General features: G+C 58.3%; 1 protein-coding gene across 4 annotated transcripts in view; it reads right to left on the bottom strand.

Moving 5' to 3' along the window:
• Positions 1-4,073: 4,073 nt before the first annotated feature.
• The window catches only part of STK40 (serine/threonine kinase 40), a 36,076-nt gene continuing 28,047 nt past the window's right edge, over positions 4,074-12,102 (bottom strand). For all 4 annotated transcript variants that reach the window (XM_037032467.1, XM_037032468.1, XM_037032469.1 and 1 more), the window contains 5 exons: positions 10,940-11,055; positions 8,444-8,588; positions 8,175-8,294; positions 7,663-7,747; positions 4,074-6,388 (listed from right to left, as the gene is read on the bottom strand). In XM_037032467.1, coding sequence (XP_036888362.1) covers positions 6,170-6,388; positions 7,663-7,747; positions 8,175-8,294; positions 8,444-8,588; positions 10,940-11,055 — 685 coding nt within the window. In that variant the 3' untranslated portion in view covers positions 4,074-6,169. The remainder of the gene's footprint in view (positions 6,389-7,662; positions 7,748-8,174; positions 8,295-8,443; positions 8,589-10,939; positions 11,056-12,102) is intronic.

The following is a 12,102-nucleotide window of genomic DNA, read 5'->3' as shown; positions in this document are numbered from 1 at the left end:
GGGCACATGCCTGGGTTGCAGGCCAGTTCCCAGTGGGGGACTCACAAGGGGCAACCATACATTGATGCTTCTCTCCTTCTCTCCTTCCCTTCCCCTCTAAAGATAAACTTTAAAAAAAAAGGAATGTGGGAAAGACAGGTGTTGATGGGAGGTCAGAGGCAGAGAGATTCAGAGCCTTCTGGTGGGGCTGGGGGCGTGGCTGGTGTATTCAGGGCCTAATACTATTCCCTTCCCCAGCTGCTCTGTTCGCCTGGCTGCTCGGTTCCTCACACTGGGACTTCGCCCCACTGTGGGGTAAGAGGCTGCCTAGGTCTTGGATGGAGGGAAGAAGGGGACTCACTCAAGGACTCCCAAGACGGGCCTACTCCTCTAAATGCCTCCTCAGCACCTGGGACAGCTGTTGGGAAGAGGGCGATGTGAGGGTTTGCAAAATGGATGCTAGTAATTGCTCTTGTGTGCTGTCCTGCGCCTGGTGTAACAGTGAGAAATTGGAACCCACCCCACCATCCTTCTGACATTGTTTCTGTAAGTGCTGACCATAATATGCAGCTTGTTTGCATAAGAATCCTGGGAACTAACTTCAGAAGATACAGAATCTGGCCTTCAGGCATTCCAGGTCTGGAGGTTTGCTGACCTTCAGCCGTGGCGCCAGGATGACGTGAAGCCAGGGTGACGTGAAGCCAGGATGACTAAACCCGGACAACCCGCACCGGGCCATCACTCTCCTTATCCAAATGGACTGTGCTCGTCTGCACGGAGAGAGCTTTTCAACCCCCTCTCTTGACCTCTTTGTTCTGTTCCCCTCTCCCTCCTTCTAAAAACCTGTCTCCACTGAGAGGTGGAGCTGGGCTTCGAGACCTGGGTCCCCCATCGTCCCAGGAGGTGGGCTTTGTGACTTGAGTTCCCCATCTTCCACATGGCTGGCGTCCGAATAAAGCCCGTTCCTTTACATCAGCACCTGCCTCTTGAGCACGGGCTTGAGCGGCGGCAGGCAGCCGGCCCTGCTTTCCGTCACTCGGGCTCTCTACTAACTGCTGCGCTGCCTCAGCCCCTCACGTCCCCACAGTAACTGTGTAGTTTGTGGGGTGACTCCTATTTCAGAGGCGAGGAAGTGAGGCTCAGAGAGGTCGAGTAACAAAGGTGCAGCCCCATGGATGTAAGGGGCGGGGCCTGAACCTGACCTTCAGAGCCTGTGCTCCCTGCCAGTCTTCCACAGGCCACGGCCCTCCACCCCATCAGACCCAGAGTCACGACTCTTTGCATTGCCCCTTTTATGCTCCTGAAAGAAATGTATGGCTAATATACCCCCCTCCACATCTAATTTAAAATGCATACACACATATACATACGTATGTGTGTGTATTTTAGAAATAAATGATAGGTATTCGTGAAGTGCCTGGTTGCGGGGGAGGTGAGTTCTGAGTGCAGATCCCCACTGGGATGCTGGGAGGTGTTCGTGTTAGAAACGGTGACGAACTCTCGGTGAGTTTCCGAGCAAAACGGAGCGCAGGTTTCCTCCACTCCACACAGTAGCTGCATTCCCTGACACTTTCGTCTGCATTCTGTGCATATGAGTCCTTTCTGTTTACGTTCACAGTGGGGTTAGATTCTTGGCTCTGGCGATTATAAACAAGTTTTCGCTCACATCCTGCAGGCTGTGGCATCTGCCTTCCTTGTGGGGTTGTCTGGGGTCCCTCTAAACACCAGCCGCACACCCCAGGCACTGTGATGACGGCCCCCAGGCCCCCCACCCCTGCACAGGCCCGGAGCAGATTCCTGCCCACGGGGAGCTCCACAGTCGATTCGGGGGACAGGTGTCATCAATGGTCATGCAGGTGATCTGAGGTCGTGCCGTGCTAAGCACGATGAGGGANCATCTGCCTTCCTTGTGGGGTTGTCTGGGGTCCCTCTAAACACCAGCCGCACACCCCAGGCACTGTGATGACGGGCCCCCAGGCCCCCCACCCCTGCACAGGCCCGGAGCAGATTCCTGCCCACGGGGAGCTCCACAGTCGATTCGGGGGACAGGTGTCATCAATGGTCATGCAGGTGATCTGAGGTCGTGCCGTGCTAAGCACGATGAGGGGGAGGAGAGTCGGGTGAGGAGTTAGGAGACCAGATACACGTGGTCAGGGAAGGCCTCTCTCACGAGGTGTTTTGAGCAGAGGGAAATGAGGGAGGGAGCCATGCAAATATGTGGGGAAGAACCTTCTAGAGAGAATAGCCAATGAAAAAGCCCTGTGGTGGAAGCTGTGCTTGGCTTGGCCAGAATCAGCAAGGAGGCACGTGTGGCTGGGGCCTGAGGGGCAAGGGTGAGGGGCTGAGAGGTTGGAGGAGGCCAGGTTAGCGCCTCGTGGTGCAGGGCTTTCTCATCTTCAGACAGGCCTCTGGATGTGTTGTCCTGCAGGAGGCAGAAGCTATCGGGGGAGTGCAAGTAGGAGAGGGAAAACGTCTGATTTTTGAAAGGCTCACTCTGGCTGCTGTGTGGCTGGGCTGTCGCAGGGAACAGGGACGCCGGGAAGAGAGAGAGTGGGGCTCGGATCTCAGACGGGGTCGTGGCAGGGCGCTGTGAGAAGTGGTGGATGGGACATGGGGTGTAGGAGAGAGAGAGAGACACGAGATCACAGCTGACTTGGCGTGGGGGCCTGAACGACTCAGCCACGGAGGGAGACGCCATTTCCCCACTTCCTTTCCCATTTCAGGTAGCTGGGCGGCCCAGCCAGCCACTCTCTGAAACTGCTCCCCGAGCACAGTGGAGACCAGGCAGTGGCTACAACTGCCTGAATCCCTCGGTTCTTGTTCGACTTCTCAGGAGCACGGGAGGCTGCCAAACACAATCCCCTGGCTGGTCCTCCCCCCTTCCTTTGCTTCAGGGGCTCTCAATAAAAACCAGTAGAGAGCGAGGTGGCGTGCGAGCTGCATGCCAGGCTGGCTCTAGGCACAAAACAGCCTCTCTCCGCACGCAGCTTGCTGCCCGTGCATTGCTGAGTGCAGGCCTGACACATGCGGGTGCTGAGGCAGCCCCGACACAGAACGGAGGCTGCTCAGGTGGGAGCACAGGAGGGAGGCGGAGAGTGGAGGCAGGTGCAGGGCGGAGGTGCTGGGCCGGCTGTGAGGGCGCTTTCTGGCGGTGCATCCAGGACAGCTCCACGGATAGGGTATGGCCGAGATGGAATTGGCAAAATTCCTCTAGATTTGGGAGTGGCCAGGAAGATGGGGAGCCGTGTGGATACTGGGGTGGGTGTGGGGCTATGGGGTAAAAGTGGGGACTCGGGGCCTGGGGGTCTGCTCTGAACCAGACTTCCCACATCTTGGAGAGATGCCACCCACCCTGGTTGTGTGGGCACGTGCCTGGGAAGGGGCTCCTCCTGCAGCAGTCTCCACTCCTTTTGCGACCAGGGCCTGCGTGGGGCTCCTGAGCACAAAGGTAAGTCTGCCGGGCCCTGTGTGGTGCCTGGGGAGGGGCCAGCCTACCTTCAGTTTCATTGCTCCAGTGCTCACTCCGCGGTCTAAATTTAAGCAAAGGAAGGAAGGAAAGAAGAAAGGAAGGAAGTCCCCCGGCTTCCTATTGAGGAGAGGGAAGGAGTGGGTGATTCAGGAAAGGGCCTGGCTTGGCCCTCATTACCCCAGCTGCCCCGAATGGGCCTGTGGGCACCAGGATGGGACCTGTCTGGTTAAGTTCTCCCCACCTTGGGGGCTTGGCAGTGGGGAGGACCAATACTCTGCAAGCGGCAGCTGCTTGCCAACACCTCCTTCCTGCACAGGTCCCAGCTGAGCCAAGCCAAGCAGGGAGTTCCCTCTTCGGTAGGTGGTGGGGCTGGACCAGTGAGTCCAGGAAAATGCTGGGGATTTCTGGTGCCCTCCCCCATGCAAGACAGTGATGGCGTGTAGCTGGCTGGCTGCCTGCCCAGGCTGGGGGGTGGGGGGTGGGGCGCCTATTCCGTACACCTGGTGGTAGAGCCCAGCACTGCAGGAACCCTGCCCTGCCAGGCTGGGATGGGAGGGAAACTGGCTGGTGGGAGACTCGGAGGCCCAGGCGAAGGGGGCAAGAAGAGCAGACAGCACAGGCCACGGTGGCTCCAGAACAGGAAATTTTATTGCTGACATGCAGGAAGAGTCCCCATGTAGTACAAAAATATGTCTTTATACAAATTTTTTTGTGGATTTTTCTGTTTTGTTTCTTTACAACTGGACTTCTCTCAGCATGTGACGCCCAGTGCGGGCAGACCCAACCTCCTCTCGTTTGCTTTGCTAAACATGCGATCAGACACACGGGTTGGCCTCGGAAGGGACCTCTGTCTGATAGGGTTTGCAGACTCGAAGGGTATTGCTTTTTCAGGAGAAAGACCACGTGTGGCCAGCAGGCCTGGAGGGCTGGGCAGTCTGCTGGGCAAGGGGCACAGCTGAGCGCCTCACAGGGACAGTCACAGGGGCCGGAGCCCTGAGGAGCCCTAGGCCAGACTGCATTTCTGCTCCCTTAGGAGACTTCTTTTTGAAATAAATATAGAAAAGAGGACATCCCTTGACCCCATAGCATGAGACCCTGGCTCTCAGCGGCCAGAGGGCTGACAGAGGCAGGGCTGGCTGCTCCAGGCGAGTAAGTGCTGGGCTCAGCGGGGCTCCCTGAGCCCCGCTGAGACAGAGGCGCAAGGCGCCCAAGTGCTGGGAAGGGGTGTGGGGAGGAAGGGGCATGGGTGGCCCTGCTACTGCTGGCAAGAGGTGGCCCCATTTTTTCCAGATGGGGAAACTGAGGCACAAGGAGGTTTGGGAACTTGCCCCAAGTCACTCACAGTGAGTCAGCTTTTGGGGAGGGGGCAGCTCACACTGGGAAACAAGGTTACACAGACCTTGGTCACCTTCCTGTTGGGGAGTGAGGACAGGCAGGAAGGGATGAAGGGCCCAGAGCTGCCTGGAGGGGAACACTTGGCCTTTCCAAGGGGGTCTGGTGCGGGGGCCAAGGGGAGGTCTTGGCTTGGCACTGGGCAGGGCCAAGTCCAGTGAGGGAGTGGGGGTAAGGGAGAGAGGGGAGGGTATTCTGGCGAGAACAGCATTTCTGGCAAGACGGGCATCCACTTCAAAATCTCGGCTCAAAGAGGGCAGCAGGGCTGTTCTCAGACCAGCAAGGCTCCCGGCATCTGAGTTCTTCCCACAAGCCCCGCAGCCCAGTGAAGGGGCCTGGCCGGGGTGTGCCAGGGCAGACACCCCATCTACTAGGAGGCGAGGGTGGGAGGGGCGGTGTCCCCACCACTCTCCAGAGTGGCGTGTGGGGAGCGAGGGGCCGAGCCCTCCTGTCTGGGACCAGCCCCGCCCCCCCCGGACCCCAGTCCCTCTTTCACAGCTGGGTCAGCATTACCTCGGCACGCAGCGAGGGTGGGGCAGGACCCCAGGGTTAATGCGTGTGCACAGCAGCTCAGAGACGCTACTGAGATGGGAGAAAGAGAACCAAGTCAAGGAAGGCCCCCCATCACCAGAGACAAGAAGGACTGGTGGGCTGGAGGTGGAGAGTGGCTGGCAAGAAGGGGCTTTCAGAGCCTGGGGGTGGGGAGGGGGCCACCAGTGGGCTGTGGACTCCCTGCTGTCTGGCCAGGCTGGGGCAGGGAGTGGCCGTGGGCCGAGCCACCTGGTGATGGGAGAGAAGTTGGTTTCAGTATAAAAATAAATATATTTGAATTCGCTTAAGATGAGGTGAAGGTTTTCCAAAGCTTGGATGTAGGAGCCTGGGGTCAGAAAGGAAGGGAGGAAGGGGCCCGGGAGCGCGTGGGGGTGGGTGTTCGTTCTGGGAGCCAGCAGCGAGGTGCACTTTCAGCTTATTCGGACTGTGGGGAGCTGCTGCCTGGCCAGGAGGCTGGGTGGGCTCCTCCTCCTCCTCCCTCTCAGTCAGTCCAGAGACAGCATGGTTAAAGAGACAGAGGTAGATTAAAACGTCATGATTAAAAGCAGATTAGTTATCTAGGCTTCTCAGATTAAAAAACCAAACAATCAAGCAATCATTCCAAAAGGTAGCTTCGTGGTACCTCTGCTGACCCCATGTGTGACCTGGGCTGTCCCTGCCTGTCCCTGTGGCAGCCTGCGAGAGAGTTCAGCGAGCCAGGGCCCGGCCCTGCAGCCAGGTGTTGGCTGGGGCCCGGGAAGAGGTGGTGGGTGGAGCTGGTACCCCTGCCTGAGGCTGCTATTTCCGCAGGCAGCGCTGCGCCAGGATGGCTGCGTCCAAGGGGTTCATGGGCTGCGCGTCGTGGCCCAGCCGGCGCACCAGTGGTGCGCTGCCGAACTGCCGCTTGGGCACCCAGCTCCGGGCCTCGTGTATGGAGCTCTTCTCCTCAGCCAGCAGCAGTTGCTGCCGCATGTAGTTCTCAAACTCGTACTGGGAGCATTCCTCTGTCACCTTCGCCTTCGCGGCAGAGGGGGAGAGACAGAGACAAATGGGGGCGGGGAGGGGGGAGAGAGAGAGAGAGACCGAGATGGAGGGAGAAGAGCAGAGCAGAGCAGTGTTAGATCGACCGGCTCCAGAGGCTCCCTCCCCAGATACCACGCCTGTGGGCCCCAAATCTGACTGGGTGGCAGAAAGTCTGGGTCCCTGAAGCTCTCCAGCCAACCTGGACCTCGCCTTAGCTTCCTCGCGTGTGAAGTAGGGCAGTAATCGCCCCTCACGGAGGTTACTGAAGGCCCTGGGGGCCCAGTGCAGAGCAAGTGTTAAAAGACAGGCCTGGGGCTGGGCAGCCAGGTGTCCCTCTCTTGCTCCACACTGAGGCCCCTGGAGTGGCCCAGGCAGACAGCAACGGACTGAAGTGGTAGGTCCCTATGTTAGCTGGCAGAGGGCAAAAGCAGGGAGGGCTGTGGAATGGGAATCGGGTTCAAGGCTCAGCTCTACTTCCCAGCTGTGTGACTTTGGGTAACTTATTTTACTTCTCTGAGCCTCAGTTCCTCTTGCAAAGCGGGGGTAAGAACACAGGCCACACAAGACGGAAGGAGGTGTGTGGGGTGGGCACTCCCGAGTGCTCCTGCGGCTCGTTTTAGCCACTGAACGGTTCTGGGACGGTGGGAGCTGGGGCGAGGCACTGGGACTCTTCTCAAGGGCCAGGAGGCCCTGCTGTGCAGCTCCAGGCTGGGCCAGAGAGGGAAGGGATGGCGTCCCAGCCAAGGGCTGGGCCAAGCTCTGCCCTCCAGAGGGCACCCTAAGATCACCCAGTAGCTGCAGCCTAGTGCTCAGGCCTCTGCTCCCACACTGGGCCCAGCACTTTCTCCGGTGCAGGGAACAGAAGAGAGAAAACTGGGAGAAAATGAATCATCTTAAAAATGAGAAGGTTGAGAGAGAACCCCGTGAGTCAGAGGGGCAGAGAAACGCGACTGTTAAAGGGCCAGCGCGTGGCAGAACGCTTGGGCAGGAAGAGGAAGCCGAGAGGGCCAGGCTGGGCCATGGCAAGGCCTCCTGCTGTGGGGCCTCCACCTCATCCCGCCCACGGCCCTGCCCTCAGGCGACAGAAGCAGGCCTCAGGGAGCGCAGGACCAGCACTTCGGACTCCCTCTCCCACTCCAAGAGCTGGGAACCAAGCCGAGAAGGCGCAGCCGGCTGGGAGCTGCCACCCCTGCCCCTGCCCTCCCTGCCCTCCCTGGAGGCTGGTCCCTCAGGACTTGGGTAACAGCCCGTCTGCCCTTCGAACTCACCTCCTGGGAGCTGTCTGCATTGCTCATTTGGTCATCGATGTCAGGAACCACTTGCAAAGGCCCGCTCAGGGATGACAGGGACTGCCTGCAGGGGGCAGTCATGTCAGGTGGGCCCAGGCAGCCCACAGCCCCTGCTCCCCAGCAAGGCCAGGCCCCCTGCTCTAAGCCTTGGCTGGAGTCAGCAGACCTGGGGTGGGTCCCAGCTCAGCCCCTTCCTGCCACGATCAGCTCTGCTTCCCCAAGCCTCAGTGTTCTCACCCAATAACAGGGGACAGCTTCCACCTCAGAGGCTGCTGTAAGAACTCAGTGAGACAAAGCCCATCTGCCCCGGGCACCGACGGGCAGGCAGGAGGTGCTAGGTGCTGCTGGCACCTGCTGACCTTGCCCACAGGGAAAGTCTGGAAATTTGACTCTGCCTTGCAGGGCAGCAGGCCCACCCTCACGCTTCTTTCCTGGGTAGGACGGGCAGTGCCGAAGGAGGGGCAGCCCCCACCCTGCGCCAGCCCACTAACCACGATGCGATGATGGCACTGAGGGCCTCCAGGACGTCGGCGGCGGCCAGGCGCTGCTGGGGGTCGAGGACCAGCAGTTTCCGGATGAGACACACGGTGCTCTCAGAAACCCGCCCGTCCCTGATGCAGGAGAGGGAGAGGGCAGGGCTCAGGTGGGGTGGGCTGGTGCTGGGTCTCAGACCCTGGACTCCGAGCCTCACGTGTGCGGCTTCTGCCCCAACGCCTGCCCGGCTGGGCTTCTCTCCCCTCCCCAGGGAGGCAGGACTCACTCAGGGATGGTGTACTCGGCGGCCTTGATCTTGCGGAAGAGCTCCTGCGGGATGCTGTCATAGAAGGGGAACTGGCCGTAGAGCATGGTGAAGAGCACCACGCCCAGGGCCCACATGTCGCTCGGCTTGCCCCGGTACGGCCGGCCTGCGGGACACAGGTGCACGCACACTTAGCATAGGGCCGGGAAAGAGGATGGCCCTGGGACCCTATCAGCTTACAGCTACCTGCCTGAGATCCTATCCAGGAGCCCCCTTCACCTTGCCACCCTCACTTCTGGTCTCTTGTCTCCTTCCTCCTAGAGCAAACTGCATGGGCTCAGTCTTGGCAGCTTTTCCCATGCTAGTCCCTCCCCTGCTCTGCACACTGATCTTGCCTATGCTCTTGAGGCCTGGCCCCACAGGGCAATACCCCACCTCGGGCGTGCCTCCTGCCCCTTCCTCTGGCAGATTGCGAAGCCCGGCTGCTGGGCCTGCTCTCTGGCCCCAGCTCCCAGCAGAGCACCTCACAGAGCAGGTGGCCAGTGCGTGTGTGGAATGAAGAGCCAATGGGCTCTGGATGAGTCCGCCACAACCCGTCACTCTTCCCTCCTAGCACCTGCACTACCTGTAAGGATCCCTTTCTTTGTCTGTCTGTCTATTCCCCATCTCCCCCACTGGAAGCTGAGTTCTCACGCACAGATGCCTCTCCGTTTTGCTCACTGTTGAGCCCAGTGCCTGTCTAGCATGGATTTTTTTTTTCTGAGTGAATGACTGTCCAGTTCAGTAAACTCTGTCCTAGCACTGGAAGAAACACTTTTATCTCATGAAATCTCTATGAATGAGATGTTTTCTGTTTTTCTAGAGGAAGATGAGGCCTAGGAATGTAATCTGTCCAGATCACACAGCTAACTGTAAAAGCCTTCTCTTCCTATTTCCAGGGCAGCCCCCCCCGACGGGCTAGCCGCCGCCTGGCCTGCTCCACCGTAGGACATGACAACAACCCTCCATAAGTCCCTGCCCAGTCCTTGGGACAGCGCCCCATCTGGCACACCAGCAGGGTCTGTGGCAGCTGGATCCCTGAACACAGCTCAGCCCCCCAGTGTGGAGGAGACCCCACCGGCCCTGGGCAGTGCCTGGACAGCCGCCACCTCTCCTCTGAGTCCCAAAGCCTCCTGGGTGGCTGACGATGCCTATGGGGTGGGGGATGCTGGTTCCCAAGGGCTCACCAGCCCCACTGAAGGTCAAAGCAGCTTAAGGGGCAGGAGTGTGCACAGAGGCGCTGTTTCCTACGTGTGGGGGGCGGTGGCAGCCAACACAAGCCCGTGGTCCCCTAAGGGATCAGGGTGGAGGGACCCAATCTGGTAAAGGATGAGCTGGGAAAGGAAGGAAAGCCTATGGTGAAACAGGAAAAAATAAAATGAAACCCAGGAGCCTGGGCGTGGGCAGGAGGCAGCACTGGAACCCAGCCTCTGGGTTTACTATTAGCTGTGACTTTGGACAGGAGATGCGATATCTCTGAGCCTTGGTTTTCTCATCTGTAAAACAAAACTTCGAGTATTCATCTCACAAGGCAGCTGTGTGCTTTTTTTTTTTTTAAAGATTTTATTTATTTATGTATCTTTAGAGGGGAAGGAGAGAGGGAGAGAAACATCAATGTATGGTTGCCTTTCGTGCGTTCCCTGCTGGGAGTTGGCCTGCAGGGAACTGGCCTGCAACCCAGGCATGTGCCCTGACTGGGAATCGAACTGCGATCCTCTGGTTCGCAGGCCTGTGCTCAATCCACTGAGCTACGCCAGCCAGGGCGGCAGCTGTGTGCTTTTAAACAGACGTGTGTTGTGCTCAAGCACCTGGTACTTAGAAATATAATCGGCAGTTACAGCTGCATGACTGCCTCATTTATCTTGCGTGTTACCTGCCTCAGCCCCACTGGAAAGTCAGCTCACCATCCACAGAGGCAGGCATGTCAGTCTGCCTGTTACTGCTGTATCCAAAGTGTCTAGAACAGAGCTTTGCACATGGAAGGCCCTTGGCAGGTAAATTCAAGAGAATGAATGAGTGAATGAATGAATGTCTTAAAAGTGCAAATTTCATCATGGCACACTCAGTCTAAGTCCTGTCAATGGCTTCCTTTTGCCCTTGAAATACAAGATGAGGCTTCTCAATAAGGCCCCCATCAGGCCTTTCGTGGCCTGGCCCGTGCCCACCTCTCTGACCTGGCACCAGGCTCCTTCTCAGCAGCAGCCACCAGGGCCCCCGGTCGGTTCTCCTCAAGTGGCTGTGCTGCCTCCACCTTGTCACACACCCCGCTGATTCCCTCTTATCCTCACTACCCCAGCTCAGACGCCACTTCCTCAGGGGAGTCCTTCAAGTGCCCCATGTTCACACTCTCAGATATCTTTGCCACCAAGCACTAATCCCAGAGAGCAATTAAACAGACAGGCTTTGCTGAGTGAACGGCTGCTGCAGTGCCTGGCTGTGTCCTGGCCAGGGGCCCGCTGCCGGGCACAGTGCACATACCGCTGAGCACATCTGGGCTGATGTAGGCGGGGCTCCCCCTCTGGTCCTTCAGCAGGTCCCCCTCACTCACGAGATGCTTCCCGAGGCAGAAGTTGGTGATGGTTATCCGATGCGTCCTGGGAGCGGGAGGCAGAGAGTGAACACATCTTGGTGTCTGTCCCCATGGGCACCCTGCTACCCTTACCTCTTGTTCGGGGTGCAAAGAAATCATGCCCACATCTTCTCTGCTCCCCTGACCCCCGCTGCCTTCCCCATGGCTATGTTGGAGTGCCTGGGTCTGCCTCTGGCCGGTCACTCTTGCCACCTGCTGAGCTGTCCAGGCAGGGATCTGAGTCACTCTGAGCCAGTGAGTACTTGAGGGGAGCCTCCTCAACCTGCCGCTCTAGCTGAGTCTCAGGTGGGAGAGCTTGGGACTTAGAACAACTTGCAGAGAGTCCCCAAACTCACATAATGTCCAGACTGGGAGTGACCAGGGATTTCATTTAATTCCCTCATTTACATGTGAGGAAAAGGTCCAGCAGAGTTTGAAGCCCACCCTTGGGTGCCACTTTTGTCTCCCTTTGCTCATTGCTTTGGCCACCACCCACGTCGTTATCAGCCAGCACCACTGACAGCCCTAGAAGCTAACGGGTGCTGAGCATTTCCTAAGCACAGGCCCTGGCCTCGTTGCCTGGTGTGGACTGTTTCCATCCACCCTCACAACAGCCCAGGAGGGATTTCACGGGTGAGGCAATGAAGGCACAGAGAAGTGCAGGGGTGTGTCTAGGGTCACACAGACAGTGAGCCCCGGGGTGGCAGCCACACCCGGTCTGTCTGACCCCAGGGCCTGCCATCTGGACTGACACCACCCAGGTGCCCACTGTGTCCCTGGATAGTGCCCAACCCCTGACTTTCCCTTCCTTTCTATCAAAGCTGACTCACTCATCTTGTACTTTAGATTCTGCCCTGACCTAGAAAACCATGGAGTCCCCCATCTGAGAGTTATGGCTGAGAGCAGCTTTGGGCTCTGATCCTTTCTAGGAGACTCACAAGGTGAGCAAAAGGAAACGGTCCAGAGAGGACACCTTATATCACACTTGGTGGGGGGCAGGCCCCCTACAAGAGGCTCAAAAAAGGCTTCTTTGCCCCACAGGGAACGGCCAGTGAGGAAGGGTGCTTCTCTA

Source organism: Sturnira hondurensis, unplaced genomic scaffold, assembly GCF_014824575.4.
Source record: "Sturnira hondurensis isolate 20B ecotype Veracruz unplaced genomic scaffold, ASM1482457v3 Scaffold0021490, whole genome shotgun sequence".
Lineage (NCBI taxonomy): Eukaryota > Metazoa > Chordata > Mammalia > Chiroptera > Phyllostomidae > Sturnira > Sturnira hondurensis.
This window is presented reverse-complemented; position numbering and strand designations above follow the sequence as displayed.